Source organism: Quercus lobata, chromosome 4 (assembly GCF_001633185.2).
Source record: "Quercus lobata isolate SW786 chromosome 4, ValleyOak3.0 Primary Assembly, whole genome shotgun sequence".
In the NCBI taxonomy this organism is placed as follows: Eukaryota; Viridiplantae; Streptophyta; class Magnoliopsida; order Fagales; family Fagaceae; genus Quercus; species Quercus lobata.
In genome coordinates this window covers 24,405,659-24,422,809 of record NC_044907.1, presented here as the reverse complement: position 1 = coordinate 24,422,809, position 17,151 = coordinate 24,405,659, and the positions used below count along the sequence as shown (strand labels likewise).

The window sequence follows — 17,151 nt, the reverse complement described above, 5'->3', positions numbered from 1 at the left end:
TTTCCCCATTTTTCACCTTCATGCATTAAAGCTTTGCAATGGCATATGCAGGCAAATTAGATCTTGCAGGGAGCTTTAGATGTTCCCAGCCTTCATCATCCATCATATAGAAGTATGAGTCAACCATATCGTCACTAACAAGCTCCAATTTAGAGGGCTCCCACTGGGAGAGATAGGAAGCCAAAGATGAAATAAGAAAAATAAACCAACAGAAATCTATATTTAAGAAAATCATTGGGTCTGAAAAATCTAAATGGCAAAGATATAGAAAAAGATGCATGTCTACCTTTGGGTTCTTATCCTTATCCAATAGTATAGCTCTGAAGCCCTACAGTGAAAAGGGGAAGTCTTAAAATACTCCGCAAAAGAATAAATTAGAAGAAGATAAATATTTGAGTAAGCTGAAACCTCAAAGACATCCTTGCTTGGTTTTCCTTGCATGACATGACAAACCAGTCTATACTCACGAACAAGGCACTGACCAACACCTTGGAGCCGTCCTTGTCTAATCTGTTTGCAAGAGGAGAATAAACGTTAAAAAGTGGAAACAAACTCACAAGATTTAGACAAATTGGATGGCAGCTTAGTTTTGTCTTTAGTTATAAAGTTATTGCGGGACTAAATATCGTATAACAGAGGGGATCATATGTCAGATAACCAAGTCAAGCTTGGATCCTAAGTGACACACAATAACCACATTCATCTTCATACCTGAAATGATATGCATTCTTGCACATAGTGATAAAAAATTTTGTACTACTATTACAACTATGACTTCACATATATACAGCTACGAAAAAATGGAAATTCACCATGCTTATAAAAAAATCTGTTCTATGCCCTTATGAAAAAAGGAAGCCAGAAAGTACAAGGGCATTATTTATTTTTGATCAAGATACATATTGGCCTTTGAAACAAAATAGAGAATAATAACATAAGGACATTCTCTTTCTTTGGATTCAATTTAATTCTCTATACATTTTTGGATGCTCCTTCGAATTCTACCACAATCACCTCTGCACAATGGCTAAAAATGTTTAACTATCAACTGTTCTCCAATGGCCATAGCACATCCTAATTCCCGATGGACCAGTACCAACCTATGTCGCAATTCACAAGGACAAAGTAGCATGTGCTGGATGCTGATGTGTATCTAGGCATCAAACCAATTTCAAAATTCATACCCCTTACTCAGAAATGAAGCCTTATCTATTTTTTTTAATTGACTGTTCTAGAGAGAAATGAAAACATCTGATTTATTTGAGCATTCAATTCTGTTCATTCCTTAGTTTATTAAGAGGAGTTACATGTTTAATGGCTGATCATTGAAAGCATAACACTTGCTGACAAGAGTCAATGTTGCATCTGACATAGGCACTTCAAACATTTTAGTGTCCATTAAAAAATAAATGCCACCATATCCCCTCTTTGATAACTTTATATAGGTCCTTGTTGCACTTATCACCTGTATTAAACCTTTGAGCTTATTATAAAAATGCCTTGAATAAGGACACTGTTTTCAGTTGTCAACCACTTTTACCAGTTTATAATTCTGGAAATTGAATTTCTAACCTTCGGAAACTGGAATAAATGATACTTCTGCTAAGGAAAGAAAAAGAGATTTCTATAGCCTCACATGATTAGAGCACATAATGAAAATCCTACAGAGCTAAATGTCAACAGAAGATGTCATGAATATCTTAACTACAAGTCAATCCGTCTTAAGCAGTTAAATAGTGACTGGAATGGCAGTATTAATGCTTGCTGCTCCCTTACCGATCTCAGACAAATTTTAAGGCCTGTTTCAGAGATCCAATCATCCTTCTTATTCAAGGCCTCTCTCTCCTAAAATTGCCACCACAAGATCATGGTCAGGTAAGTGCTAAACATGTAAACACCAAAAATAAAAGAATATTACTCAAAGCACTAGCAAACGTTTCAAAGACATCTGACAAAGAGGGCAGAAAATTAATATTCTCATCATGGATAAAATTCAATATCATTGAACTTACAAGGGCAGATATAATTTCTTCCACTGTTCTTCGAGAAAAGCACCTATTAATGACATTCAATCTGTAGCCAAGTGATTGCAAAAAAAAATAAGGATTTCGAGTTTACTGAGAAAAGATTAAAAATATATATTTGAGGATCTTGGACAACAGAAAGATCGGTTTGCATTTCAGAAAATGAAAACATTAGTTCTTTAATACAAAATCAACTCTGATAGAACCTTCTAGCACTCAATCTGTGAGATGTAGTTCATTTATCACTGTATGTTAAGATGATACATACAGCTAGTTAATAAACTAACAGAGCTTTTTCATATGTCCGTTTACTGAGAGAAGTTTATTTCATGATTGATTATCCTTGACGTCATAAGTATTAAAAATCCTTGGCATACATAGAATACAGTTTAATGAATAAAAACTGTAGAGGCCGTTTAATTAGAACAAGAAGTATAATCAATCAATCAATCAATATATTACTAAAAGCTGAAGCGTAGCGTTTAATGCTGCTGCGCTCACGTTGATCCACGTCAACGTCCACATCATCATCTTTTTTTTTTTTTTTTTTTTTCCATTTTCTTATAATTATTTATAATTTTTTTTTATTTCATATTTACACTTCTCCAACCTTTCTTCCTCTCTTACCTTTTCATCTCCCCACTACTTCTCTAACCTTTCTCCTTCTCTCATTCTCTCACCTTCTCATCTCCCCACTACTTTCTACATTAATATCATTCTTCATTTTTCCCTTCATCTTCCTCTATTTTTGTCTCTTCTTATTCACACTTTCTTACTATAAATTTGTCACTATCTCATTCATTCCATGCATAGTTTTCCCTTACAAAAAAAAGGTTCTCTCTCTCTCTCTCTCTCTCTCACACACACACACACACAATTTTTGAGTGGATTTTTATTTTTTATTTTTCTTGCATCTTCGCTTTAGGTTTATAATTTTTTATATTCTTTAATCTACTTTAGATTAATGCAATTCAGTTCTCTCTCTCTCTCTCTCTCTCTCTCTCTCTCTGATTGTTAAATGTTATCCTATTGCATTGTAAAGGATTAAATATAAAAATATAATATTATTCTAATACATAGCATGATTTGGATAATTTAATTTGGTAGCTACTGTAATTTGATAGCATGATTTTTATAGTGCTCAATTTAGATGTTAAACTATGAGACTTTAATCATTTTTTATTATTTTTTAATCCTTTGTGGTAGACAAAGTACTCTATAATGCAATTTATTTAGAGAAAAGCAAAGGTTGGCTAAACAAAAGTTATTGGATGAGAGACAAATTTTATCTTTCTCAATTTTACTTTAATTATTATTATTATTATTTTATAACAATGCATATATAGAAATTTAATTCTTAGATTTTGCTAATAATTGATTATTTGATAATATGTTTTGGGTGGATGAAATTACAATTTCCGCAAAGAAAATAACCTTAGTAGATTATAAATAACAATTTTTTTTCCTAATTGGTCCAATTAATCATAGTTAAGTTTTATTAATTTTTTTAGTTACTTTTTTCAGTGTTTTGGATTGTAGGCAGAAAAAATAAGTTTGAGAAAGTTTGTTTAAAACTAAAAGAATAATTTCTAAATTTTATTTTCTTTTTAATGATTCACAAAATGTTATAAATAACTTTTATTAAAAAATAAATATTTTCATTAATTTGCCTTTTGAATTTTTGAGAAAAATTGTATTTTTTTTCATTTTAGTATGACAAAAATTATTAAATTTATGATTTATGATTGTTTCTATATTACATTTATGATTATTCTCATAATGAATAAAAATATAATTACAAAATACATTACTCTTTATTAAATTAGTTTAAATTGTATAAAAAAAATTTAATAAAACTACCATAAAAATAATTATCATGCGCAACGCGCAGGTTTGTGGCTAATCTATATATATATATATAAAACAGAAACCTTTGGAGCTCCCACAATTTTCCACGTCATCACTATTTTCTTTTTCTTTTTATTTTAGATTCTTTTTATTTTTGGTTCAATTTTTCACGTCATCACTATTTTCTTTTTGTTTTTCTTTTTATTTTAGATTCTTTTTATTTTTGGTTTTATATCTTATCAAGTATTACAATAGTTTAGTTTAAATAAAATTCTATTAGATATATGTTTCAAAAGCTTGAAAATAGCCTTTGGAGCTCCCACAATTTTCCACGTCATCACTATTTTCTTTTTATTTTTCTTTTTATTTTAGATTCTTTTTATTTTTGGTTTTATATCTTATCAAGTATTACAATAGTTTAGTTTAAATAAAATTCTATTAGATATATGTTCCAAAAGCTTGAAAATTCTATTTCAACTAAAATTCTATAACAAAAATTTTCACAAATATAAACTTCTGCCAAGGTCGAAACCCTTCATACTCACTCAAATTTTCACAAAGAAAACACACATATCAAATTGAAGCCATAGCAGGAAGCAAGTTGATTCTTCAACGAGAACAAATCCTGTAGTACAAAGGCCACCTAATTGCTTTTAGTTTTGAACTCGATTGTCTTATTAATAACAAAGTCTATGAATTGCAGTGATGGACAGCCGTCCACAAATAACATCCACGCAAGGGCTTGATGTTCTTCTTAATTATCTCATATAATTCTAGGAATTATTTTATTTAATTTTTTTTGGAATTAATATATTTAGATGGTTGGCATAACAGATAACGTAAAAACAATTTTCTGTCATTTTTATTGCCTTCTGCATAACCCTAAATCAATGTTGAAATGTTGTGTTTTACAACCATCTGATCTTGGTAACCAAACCTTGCACCTATGATTGTTTATGATTATTTTTGTTCATTGTTTGTAGTTTAAACCCATTAAAACTTATTGGCTGATGGTATTTCATGTTTTTTTTTTTCCCTTTACTTTTACTTTCAAGGTTGCTAGGAACACAACCTAACATGTGATTTTTTTTCATTGTTTAAAGTTTAGACCCATTAAAATTTAAAACTTATTACTTTATAGGTTCATGTACTTTTTTCTTCTTCTTATTTTTCTCTTTTGAATAGTCATATATTTTGTGTTAGTTTTTGCAATATTTGAACATGTTTAGCAAATTTCAACAACTATACCATGTATTATTCTTTTGAAGGTAATCAATTTTTCTTTTATATTTCTCTATTATAAAATCATATATATATATATATATATAGTTTTGTTTCAATAATTTATAGGATGTAAATCTTATGATTCCTTAATATTTTTTGGCCTTTTGGAAGTTTTAACATCTGACTTTTTGAGTTATATTTTTGTAATATCCAAAACTATCTGGAAAATTTCAATAATTATAACCATGAATTATTATTTTGAGTGTAGCAAATTTTTCTCTTATATTTCTCTGTTGTGTAGTCACACACACATATATATTTTTATAATTTTTAAGCTCTTAATCTTTTGATTTTTTTCAATAGTTATAAGTTTATAGTCATGAACTATTCTTTAATATTTTTCGTAAGTCATTGCACGTTCAAACAATGACTTCTTTATCAAATTGTAACACAAATTGAAGTTATACAAGAACAATTCATGCAATAATGTAGTTTCTTAATCAATTTAAAATTTTATAAAATCAATTTAGTTTACCACATAAATAGGTAGGTTCCCGTGCATAGCACGGGTTGGCGACTAGTATTTATAATTATGAATGCAAAAATAACCTGTGATATGCACTTTTCTCTTTCATATAAGGTTGCTTTGAGTACTCATTAATAACTGCGGAGATTATGGCTGGATCACTTGAATCTACCTTGCACAGTGCTTCTTCCAACAAAGACAATCTCTGGCCAACAATTAAAAACACATAAGGCATTCAAATGGCAATGTATTACAAAATTAAAAATAAAAATTTTGGCAGATAAACATAATGGTGATGACTACACATGCATAGCATTTCATCTTAATAGCATGAGGATAAATATTGTAGAAAATAATTCGTAAATAGAAAGTATATCCTAGACTTAACCCCAGGGGTTGGTCTAATGGTCTTATTTGTACTATTGAACTACATAAGTATTTCCTCCTTTCAATTTCTGTTTTTACCATAATTTCCCTCTTTCTACAAATCAAATGACCTATGTATCCTCCTCCCGTCCACTCCACTATCGGTCACAGTCCCATATCATGATAACAAGCACATATAATACTCTAACCAATACTGCTAGTTTGCAATTGTATCAATCAGTCATATACATTAAAACCTAAAAATAGGAATTGAACTACTCAAGAAAATTTAAGTGCTAAAGAAACATACCATCCAAACTCCTACAAACTACAAAAGAAAATGAACTCCACCCCCTTTCTAGGAAAGATTTGGTATCCAAAGAGTTACTATATAGGTCAATGATGTAATTGCCATTACCAAAGAATCCAGGGAGTCTTGACAAGAAATAAGAGGCACCCATATCTGGGAAGAATCCCAAAGCTGTTTCTGGCATTGCAAAGACCTGCAAAAAGTCCATTATCAAAATGCAAGTTATCCAAGAAACTTAGATCTACAAATTTTTTTTTTTTTTTTTTAAATTAGTGTAACACTAGGACTTCCCATCCCAGGAGGTCACTTGCTTAGTACTAATATTGCCCAGCACACTTGTTTAGGAGTTTTGATGTGATTTTATACTTTAGTGCTGCTATGATCAAACTCAAAAAAACTAGAACTACTAAATTAAAACAATACTGCTAAAAAACATTGAAAAAAAAAAAGAGAGCAGTTCAATCCTTCTTTTTATATGTAAATACATCTCATGTATCCATATGGAACCAAAATTACATACCACTTTAAGACAAATGAATAATACAGCATTGAAGAAGAAAAGGGGAAAGAAAAACAGAATATTAAGTCATAGCAAAGATGAAGCTACAACAATTGGTCATTCCATTGAAAATTAAATACAACTCATGTATCCATATGGAACACATGGCACCATAATTGCCAATGCATTTAAAATTCTCATCCGTAAAACGAGAAGAAATTCTAATTGCCACCGCCAAAGGAAAGGTGAAGTCATTTAAGGACCATTTGAACTTGAGCATCATGTGGCAACTTCTTGCACATAAATATGGTATAGAATAGCTAGCCCCAAGTGCCTGGAGTTGCATTAGGACACTGCAATTTAGTGTACGCAGGCCAAAGAGGAACAACCTAAAACCAAATTTAAGAACCTTTTAAGGAGTTCAAAACAGAAGTGATGATAGTGGACAGCATCAGCATTTTTTGCTTGATCAGATTTAACAATACAGTTCTTCTTTCTTCTTTTCTTATTGATACAGGAAGCATTGAGATTATTTTCAGATCCAAAAAAGAAAATAATAAGTGTTGTAATAAATTAAGTTTAGCATCTTTTTTCATTTTTATTTGTACTCAATATATCTCCATTAGAAACACCAAGAGGTGCCGATTGAACTATAAGGTTCCTAGCCAAATTTAGCAACTATTGTACCTGCAACTATACATATTAATTAAAGAAGAACATTTGCAACAATTAAAATAAAAGGGGTGGGGGGAGAGAGTAGTGAACCATGAGATAAACAACCATATTTGTTAATGTGTATAGTGTTGTGGGCTTGTTAATGTGTATAGTGTTATGGGCTTTAGGCCCAACTAGATTACTTGTATAGCACACATTCTTGTACTACACTCTTACTTATACTACACTCATATGCCTCCTATATAAAGGCACTCATGTGTACTCTTTTACTGTGAAATACAATATACAATCATTCAGTATTTCTAACATGGTATTAGAGCTATTGCTCTAATTTTCTTGTGTCTTGCAGTCTTGTCTTTGTTGGTATTTTTCGCTGCCTCGACTTCATTGGTCAGTAAACCTTTTCCGTGCCCTCTTCTAACTGCTCCACCGCCGTCAGAGGTGCCAAAGGTTGAATCTTCACTGCTAGAAGCTTGAACACTACCACCAAGATCACTACCTTCGTCGGATCTTCTACATCGGACCTCCGATTAAGACATAAGACATCACCATGTAGATTTTCAACCGATCTACACAACTCCACCGGAATCTTCATCATCTGACCCTACACATGCTGCCACGCAGCGGTTAAAGATTCGGCAATTTTTCCATGCGCCTCACGTGCCTTTAGTATAGCTCTGATCATTTCATCGTTGCCGTCATCGGAATATTCTTTCTCCAATCTACATCGTCGGAAAAGAATCGGCCTCATCAGACTCTCCACGCGCCTCACGCGCTCCACGTGCCGCTGGGTCACCTGCTGACATCATCGTTGACGTCATCCCTGCCACGTCAGCATCCACGTAAGCCCTAGCTTATGTCATCAACTTACGTCATCTTGCTGACTTCATCACTGGGAGTTGATTGTGCTGTTGACCATTAACTTCGACCGTTGACTTTTTTCTCAGAGTTGACTTTTGCAACCCAGGTGCTCATTACCCAGTTTTTTGCGTAGATTTCATTTTTGCATTTTTTGCTTCTAAATGAAGAATAAGGACAGGTCTTCTTCTTGTTGCAATAATCGTCACCGATAATCTAGCAAACGTTTTTGCAAACGTTTTGGCCACAATATTGAGACTTGCTATCATCGCAACAAATCAGCTATTTCAATTTCTGCTGCTGCTACTGTTGCTAACACTGAAAGTGTCCAACCAATGGCTCCCGTCTCTGCACAGTCTAAGTCTTCAGGTTGCATTTTCACCATGACCACAGATGACCTTAAAAACATCATCGCTAATGTCATTCATATGGTTGGTAATGCATCTTATTCCTCTTCTCTCTCAGCTTTATCTAGTATGTCTCCTTCCTCTTAGCTTATGGATTCTGCTTGTTGCAATCACATGACACCTCACTTGTCTTTATTTTCTGAACTTAAACCTACACCACACCCTCTTAATATTCGCATAGCTAGATTTTCTGAACTTAAACCTGCACCACACCCTCATAATGCATCTTATTACTCTCGCTATAGCTAGATTTTTAATATGAAATATCGTTCTAATTTATTGCAAGTATATTCTAATTTTGCAAAAATGGTTGAAACTCAATTTTCCAAACATATCAAAACTTTTCGATCGGATAATGCTCTTGAGTACACTCAATATGCTTTCCAAGTTGTTTTGCATTCCTATGACATTGTTTATCAACTAACTTGTCCAGGTACCTCTCAACAAAATGGTAGAGCCGAACAAAAACTTCGTCATATTCTTGACACTATTCGTGCTCTCCTTCTTTCTGCCGAAGTTCCTGCTCCTTTTTGGGGCGAAGCTGCTCTTTATGCCGTTCATGCTATTATTCGCATTCCAAGTCCTGTCCTAAAATCAAACTCCATATGAGCGCCTTTTTGGGTCACCTCAAGACTATCACCACCTTCGCTCCTTCGGTTCTGCTTGTTTCGTTCTTCTTCAACCACATGAGCATAAGAAACTTGCCTCGGTCAAGGCTTTGTTGTTTTCTTGGCTATGGCGAAACTCAAAAGGGGTATCGGTGTTATGATCCTGTTTATCATCGTCTTCGTATCTACCGCAATGTTATCTTTTAGGAACATCACCTCTTTGTTGAGCTCTCTCACTTTCGTGCCTCTCTATCTTCCTCCTCTGTCTTAGATCTTTTTCTAGATGAGGCACATATTCCTTCTGTAGCTGCTCCTAATCCTCCTGTAGTTGCTCTTGATTCTCCCGTAGACTTCTCTGTCTAACCACCAAATATTCTTGATCCCTTTCCTAGTTCACCCTTTAATGAACGAGTGGAAGATGAACAGGTTAAAGACAAACTACCCAACCTTGAGCTTGGGTCCCTTGCTCTTGCTCCGCCTGAAGATCATGCACAAGACATTCCATCTCGTCACTCAACTCAAGTAAGATCCATTCCTGTACATTTACTTGACTATCATTGTTACACTACCCTTGCTACACTACATGAGCCTCACACCTCTCATGAGGCTTCCACTGGCCCTTTATGGCAGATTGCAATGAAAGAGGAACTTGATGCATTATCTAAAAACCATACTTGGGACTTGGTGGCTCTCCCTCCTGGGAAATTTGTGATTGGTTGTAAGTGGATCTATAAGATTAAGACTCACTCTGATGGATCCATTGAGCCCTACAAAACTTGTCTTGTTGCAAAAGGTTTTACACAGGAGTATGGGATTCATTACGAAGAGACCTTTGCTTCGGTTGCTCGTATCTCATATGTCCGTGCCCTCTTAGCTGTTGCTGCTGCTAGTAAATGGGACCTTTTTTCAGATGGATGTCAAAAATGCATTCCTTAATGGGTATTTAAGTGAAGAAGTTTATATGCAACCTCCTCCTGGTCTCTCTGTTGAATTAAGCAAGATTTGTCACCTTCGACGTGCACTTTATGGCCTTAAACAAGCTCCACGAGCTTGGTTTGCCAAATTCAGCTCTACCATCTCTCGCTTGGGTTACATGGCCAGTCATTATGATTCTGCTTTATTTCTTTGTCGCACTGACAAAGGCACTATTTTACTTTTCCTATATGTAGATGATACAATCATAACTAGTGATGACCTCAGTGGCATCCAAGAACTCAAGGATTTTCTCAATTAGCAGTTTGAGATGAAAGATCTTGGACATCTTAGCTACTTCTTAGGTCTTGAAATATCACTCATTTTACAAATGGACTTTACATTACTCAAGCCAAGTATGCCTCTAAACTCTTGTCTCGAGCTGAACTCACTGATAGCAAGACTGTTGACACTCCAGTTGAGTTTAATGCACATCTGACTCCCTTAGGGGGGAAAGCATTGTCTAATCCCTCTCTTTACAAACGCTTGGTTGGCCACCTAGTTTATCTCACTGTTACTCGTCTAGACATTTCCTATGTTGTTCATCAGGTGAGCCAGTATCTGTCTACTTCATGATCGACTCACTATGCTGCTGTTCTGCGTATTCTTCGATACCTAAAAGGCACTCTCTTCCATGGTCTTTTCTACTCTGCTCAGTCTCCTTTTATTCTCCGTGCATTTTCTGATGCTGATTAGGCAGGAGATCCCACTAATCGTAGGTCCACTACTGGTTATTGCTTTCTTCTTAGTTCTTCTCTAATTTCTTTGCGAAGTAAGAAACAAACTCATGTGGCCCGCTCTAGTACTGAAACAGAATATCGTGCTCTTGTTGATATCACATCTGAGCTCCTTTGGCTACGATGGCTTCTTAAAGACTTAGGTGTGTCTACATCCTCTGCTACTCTTCTTTATTGTAACAACCAAAGTGCCATTCATATTGCTCACAATGATGTCTTCCATGAACAGACTAAACACATCGAGATTGATTGTCATTTTATCCGTTATCATCTTGTCCATGGTGCTCTCAAGCTAATTTCAGTCTCCTCTAAAGATCAACTTGCAGATATCTTCACCAAGTCACATCCTAAGGGACGCCTTCGTACTTTGTTTGACAATTTCAAGTTGGTCTCACATCCACCTTAAGTTTAAGAGGGGCTGTTAATGTGTATGGTGTTGTGGGCTTGTTAATGTGTATAATGTTATGGGTTTTAGGCCCAACTAGATTACTTGTATAATACACATTCTTGTACTATACTCTTACTTGTACTGCACTCATAGGCCTCCTATATAAAGGCACTCATGTGTATTCTTTTACTGTGAAATACAATATACAATCATTCAGTATTTCTAACAATATTCAATTCCCTACTTTGGACATTCAAAGTGACTATCATCAATTGAATGGGATAAAATAATGGAAATATGTTACTGCTCTATAAAATCTTAGGGAAGTGTGTAATTCATAATCATCTAATAGGAGAAAGTAAAATTCTGTAGGACTTAAAAAGTGGAGATAAAGAGAGATAAATACCGAATTTTCTGTTGCAACCCGGAATCTACCATGTATTGAAGCCCCTGCCCCACCTCCCATGACAATTCCATTAAGGATTGAAACCTTCAACAATATTTGCATGCTAATAGTAAGAAAGAATATATTCATGAAACTAACTTGACCAAGAATGCCTCCACAGTCAAAAGTCAATATAAACAAAAGATAATGAAAATTTACAATTCATGGTGAACAGGGTCACCTGGGGTTTACGATATGTTGCCAAAATGTAAATTAAGGTGAACTTCGTCCAATACAATTTTGCACCTAATCTCCAGGTACCTAATACATAAAAATATTGGGGGGGACGGGGGGAAGTATTACAGGATTAGCATTGATGTCCTTTACTTCTTAAAAAATAAATTCTTGAAATTCACATAAGTTGAGCATCTTGTAAAGAAGAGATGACTGAAAGACTCCACAATAGCAGTTGAATCTTATCTGTGGTGGTAGGTCATGAATAATCTAGATGTTGAGGACCAGTGAGGGTGGTCCAATGAGTAATAAAAAGAGCCTACACCTTCATTAATATCCCGAATCCCTGCTGCAACATCAGCTCCAGCGCAAAATGCTCTTCCCTTTCCCTAAAAAAATGACCACGGAGGACATGCAATCAGTTTGCATTCTCTGCAAGGCTGAAACAATCGAAAACGTGCCCAATTCTTTACTTATAAACTTTAGTTAAACAAATGAAAATGCCTATCTATCATATATGCACAAGAAAATGTCTTGAGACTCCTCCATACGAACAGCCTTTACTAGCCATACTAAGTAAATTTACAATTGAACTAGATGAAGTTTACAAGTTAACAACTTTAAGAAGGTTGCCTTTTTTTTTAGAGGATTAAAGAAGATAATCTGTTTTACTTAGCCAAAATAAAATAACTTCTGCCCTCACCACAAAACTGGCTTTTCATTTAGAACCAACATAAATAACTGAGGGTTAATTTAACAACAAAATCCTTACAACCTGCATAACAAAACAGCAATCACAATGATTCATTAGCACTACCTGAATTAAGAAAATTAAATGTAATATCCACTGCCATGTACCCACACATTCATTTGAGAGGATCAGCCAAAATAAAGTGTCAGAAAGATATGACTTTCTTTTTGATTTATTTCCAATGCAATTTGAAGGTAAGATATGAAGATTGTCTCTTAAGAATGGACATACCTTGACAATTACCAACTTCACATTAGAATCCTCCTCATATGCAACGAAAAGCTCCAATAGCCGAGAAATCTAGAATTTTGCATTAAACAAGTTCCAGGTAAAATGTTATAGCAAATTGGTTACTTCATTTGCACTATGACATGCATGCATAAGTATTGCAATATTGATATTAGTATGCATTGTTGTATATATAGGTATATACGTGGATAGTGTTAGAAATCAACACTAACTCTCTTGTCTCTAGAAATTTCTAGAGTCTTCTAGAAACTTCTAGAACTTCTCACACAATCTCTCTCTCTAGAAACTTCTAGAGTTCCACTCAATTTACTTCTTTCCGAAATTCTCTAGAAAGTTCTCTTGCATTCCAGAAATTTCTTCATGATGCTCTTTCCGGATTTCAATATGAGATATCTCTAGAGACTTTTATGTAGAAGTAAAACTCAATCACATGTTTATAGAATAGTCTAGAAGCTTGGAAAATAAAGTATTCAAAAAGAAGATGCTAGAAGCTTCAAGTTGGTTTCCTAACCAACATACACCTAGTGTAAATAGATGTGGTGGTATGTGAAGAAGTGTGTGAGACTAGTGAGAGACTAGTGAGATGTGTGAGAGACTTGTGAAGAGTGTGAAGTGAAGAAATAAGTAAGAGCTATTGTGTAGTGTCAATACATAGGTGTCTAGAGAGTTGGTGTGTGTTTTGTAAAAGCATTAGTGCTTGTAAAGTGTTGTAATTCAAAGAGTCAAGTTTTCAAATAAAAGCTCTTTGTTCAGTCATTTATTCAATATTCTAGTGTTAGAGCTTCCGCTAACTCAACAATCTGGTATTAGAGCAAGGCGGTCAGGGACCGTGTTTGTGGTGTCTCGAACAGTATTTTTGGAGGTGTTCATTCTGCTCGTGTACAGTTTGGGACTGTGAAGCTCGTGGTCTAGGACCAAGCTTATTTGGTAGAGCGAGAGATTTCACCAAGTGGAGATGGTGGACCTCCAAGCTGTCAGTAGCATTAGAAGGCTCAATAACCAGAATTACAACACATGGTCGACTTGTATGGAGTCGTACTTGCAGGGGCAAGATCTGTGGGAGATCGTGGCTGGTGGTGAAACCACACCTACTGAGAATGCCAAAGCTTTGCGAAAGTGGAAGATTAAAGCCGGGAAGGCTTTGTTTGCAATCAAGACAAGCATTGAGGAAGAGATGCTAGAGCACATCAGGCATGTAAACACACCAAAGGCTGTGTGGGACACCATTTCAACACTATTTTCAAAGAAGAATGATGTAAGGCTATAGTTGCTTGAAAACGAGCTAATGTCGGTGGCACAACGAGATATGATGATCACACAATACTTCACCAAGGTAAAGTCTCTCTGTTGCGAAATCTCTGAATTAGATCCTGCATCAAATATTTATGATGCAAGAATGAGAAGGATAGTCATTCATGGGTTGAGACCTGAATATAGAAGTTTTCTAGCTGCCATTCAAGGTTGGCCTATCCAACAATAATTAGTAGAATTGAAAATTTTGCTAGCTGACCAAGAAGTATTGGTCAAGCAAATGGTTGGGGTCTCACTAAAGAGTGATAAAGAGGCACTCTTTAGCGGTCAATATAAAGACCAACCCAAGAGAAGATTTAATGCAGGTTCTAAGAATAGAAATGATAAAGATAAAGAAGATAAAGAGAGCTCTCAAGATGGAGGAGCTCGAGGAAGTGGCGACAATAATGAACGATGATCCACTAGTCCTAAAAGACGTAATGTCATGTGTTTCAAGTGTGGAAAAATGGGCCACTTTGCACGAGACTGTCGATTTAAGTGGAGAACAGCTCAAGGAAATACAGCAACGTTTAGCAACCTAGAAGATGATAGCGAAGGAGAATGGGTTGTTGAAGCATCTCTTGCTGTGATAGAGCCTATTGAAGAAAAAGAGAAATTAGCAGCCTCCATTGTGGAAGAAGAAGAAGAGAAGGCACTTGCAGTGGCCAATCACAATCAAGCAAGTTACAAAAAGCATTGGGTTGTCAACTCAAGATGCACAAACCATATGACTGGCGACAAGGAGAAATTGCAAAACATGTCCAAGTATAAAGGAATGAAGGTGGTAGTAACGGCTGATAATACAAGACTGCCAATAGCACACATTGGTGAGACAGTAACACCCCTCGCAACAACAACAACGATAAGCAAGTACCTTTGAAGAAGGTATATCATGTGCTTGGAGTGAAGAAAAATCTGCTTTCAGTCACGCAACTAGTAGATGAAGGTAATTGGCTTTTGTTTGGTCCTAAAGATGTCAAGGTGTACAAGGAGCTAATAGTTATTGGTACACCAACCATGGAAGCCAAACGAATGGACTCCGTGTATGTGATGTCAACCGAATTGGCCTATGTGGATAAAACTCGGAAGAATGAAACTGCAAATCTTTGGCATGCAAGATTGGGGCACGTTAGCTACCATAAATTGAAGGTGATGATGAGCAAGTCTATGCTCAAGGGTCTACCTCAACTGGAGTGTCGAGAAGACACAGTTTATGCTGGGTGCCAATACGGGAAGGCACATCAACTGCCGTATCAAGAGTCAAAGTTTAGAGCAAAGGAGCCGCTAGAGTTTGTAAGGTTGAATTTTATCAACCATCTTGTTCGCTTTATTCCGTACCAAATTTGCTTGTATTTTAGCAATTAGTAATCCTGTTTTTAGGTGGAAATCGTGTAAGGGTAGTGAGTGAGAGAGTGTGAAGAAATGCTCAAGATTATGCAAAGATACAGAGTCTCGCGGCTGACTCACGACTGGCAAGTCGCCAAATCTGGCACACGTGTAAAGCATGCAGGGGAACTACAGAGTCATGCCAGCTATTCCACTACAGGACAAAAGTCCCAGGCTGGCCAGGCTGTTAGCTCGCAACTTAAACTCGCGACTTAGTCCAGTCGCGAGGCCAAGTCACCAGACCACACTGTTTGGGAAAAACTGACTCTTCGTATTCCTTTCTCACCCCACTATATATAGACCCTTATACCCACGAAATATGAGAGCTTCTAGAGAGAATTTTGAGAGAGAAACCCTAGAGAAAAACAAGATTGATTCATCCACAATCTTTACATAGAGACTCTTCAAATTCCTCTACTCTCTTCCTCTCCATTGTCAAATCCTTGAGAGGTACATTACCAAAACTTTGTCTTATCATACCCATATCTGTGAGAAGTCCATTTGGTGTTTGGGAAGCAGTTAAGAAGGGACTAATTTCATATTGGTTGATACTATGGTCAAGTAGCAGAATCCGGTAAGTTAAAGAAGAAATAGGTTCGGCGTAACCTCGTTGGAGTAGGAGCTTGGACGGCTTAGGTACATTGGGTAGATTAGGCTTGGAGGGTCTTTTACTGTTCATGTATCCCAACTATATTCTTTAGTGGATTATTTACTGCTTGGAAGACAGCGGAGAGGTTTTACGCCGAGGGCTTCGGTTTCCTCTTCAATAACACATCATTTTGTTGTCCTTGTGTTTGCATCTCTCTTCCCTTAATCTTTGCCATTTAATTTCAGCTGTGGATGTGATTTTATTTGGTTTAGATTGTTTATCAATTCTGTGTTTAGCTTATGTTCATATTCCACACATTAATTGTTTGATATTAAGCTTGAATTGGTAATTTGTTTATTGGGGGTCTAAAACGACGTTCATAGTGTTTTATACACTAATTGAACTTTCAGAGTTGATCTATTCAGATGTCTTTGGACCTGTAAAGCAAGCATCTATCAGTGGGATGCACTACATGATGACCTTCATCGATGATTTTTCAAGGTACGTATGGGTTTTCTTTATGAAAGAAAAATCTGAGACTTTGTCAAAATTTAAGGAGTTCCAAATGAAAATTGAAAAAGAAGTTGGAAGAAAGATTAAATGTCTACGCACGAATAATGGGAATGGGGGAGAGTATACTTCAAATGAATTCTGCAAGTATCTACAAGAGTGCAACATACGACGACAATTTACTTGTCCAACAACTCCACAGCAAAATGTTGTGGCTGAAAGGAAGAATAGACATCTTGCAGAGACATGCCGAAGCATGTTGCACACAAAAAATGTGCCAGGTAGATTTTGGGCAGAGTGTATGAAGACAGCGGC

General features: G+C 35.6%; 1 protein-coding gene across 1 annotated transcript in view; it reads right to left on the bottom strand.

The window, feature by feature from the left end:
- LOC115986597 (3-hydroxyisobutyryl-CoA hydrolase 1-like) overlaps positions 1 to 17,151 on the bottom strand; it is a 33,372-nt gene continuing 16,221 nt past the window's right edge. Inside the window, exons 3-13 of the mRNA XM_031109785.1 lie at positions 13,044 to 13,112; positions 12,387 to 12,450; positions 12,069 to 12,148; positions 11,849 to 11,932; positions 6,321 to 6,491; positions 5,706 to 5,827; positions 2,013 to 2,073; positions 1,777 to 1,845; positions 409 to 510; positions 287 to 328; positions 1 to 163 (exon numbers count right to left, since the gene is read on the bottom strand). Of these exons, the coding sequence (XP_030965645.1) occupies positions 26 to 163; positions 287 to 328; positions 409 to 510; positions 1,777 to 1,845; positions 2,013 to 2,073; positions 5,706 to 5,827; positions 6,321 to 6,491; positions 11,849 to 11,932; positions 12,069 to 12,148; positions 12,387 to 12,450; positions 13,044 to 13,112 (1,002 nt within the window). The 3' untranslated portion in view covers positions 1 to 25. The remainder of the gene's footprint in view (positions 164 to 286; positions 329 to 408; positions 511 to 1,776; positions 1,846 to 2,012; positions 2,074 to 5,705; positions 5,828 to 6,320; positions 6,492 to 11,848; positions 11,933 to 12,068; positions 12,149 to 12,386; positions 12,451 to 13,043; positions 13,113 to 17,151) is intronic.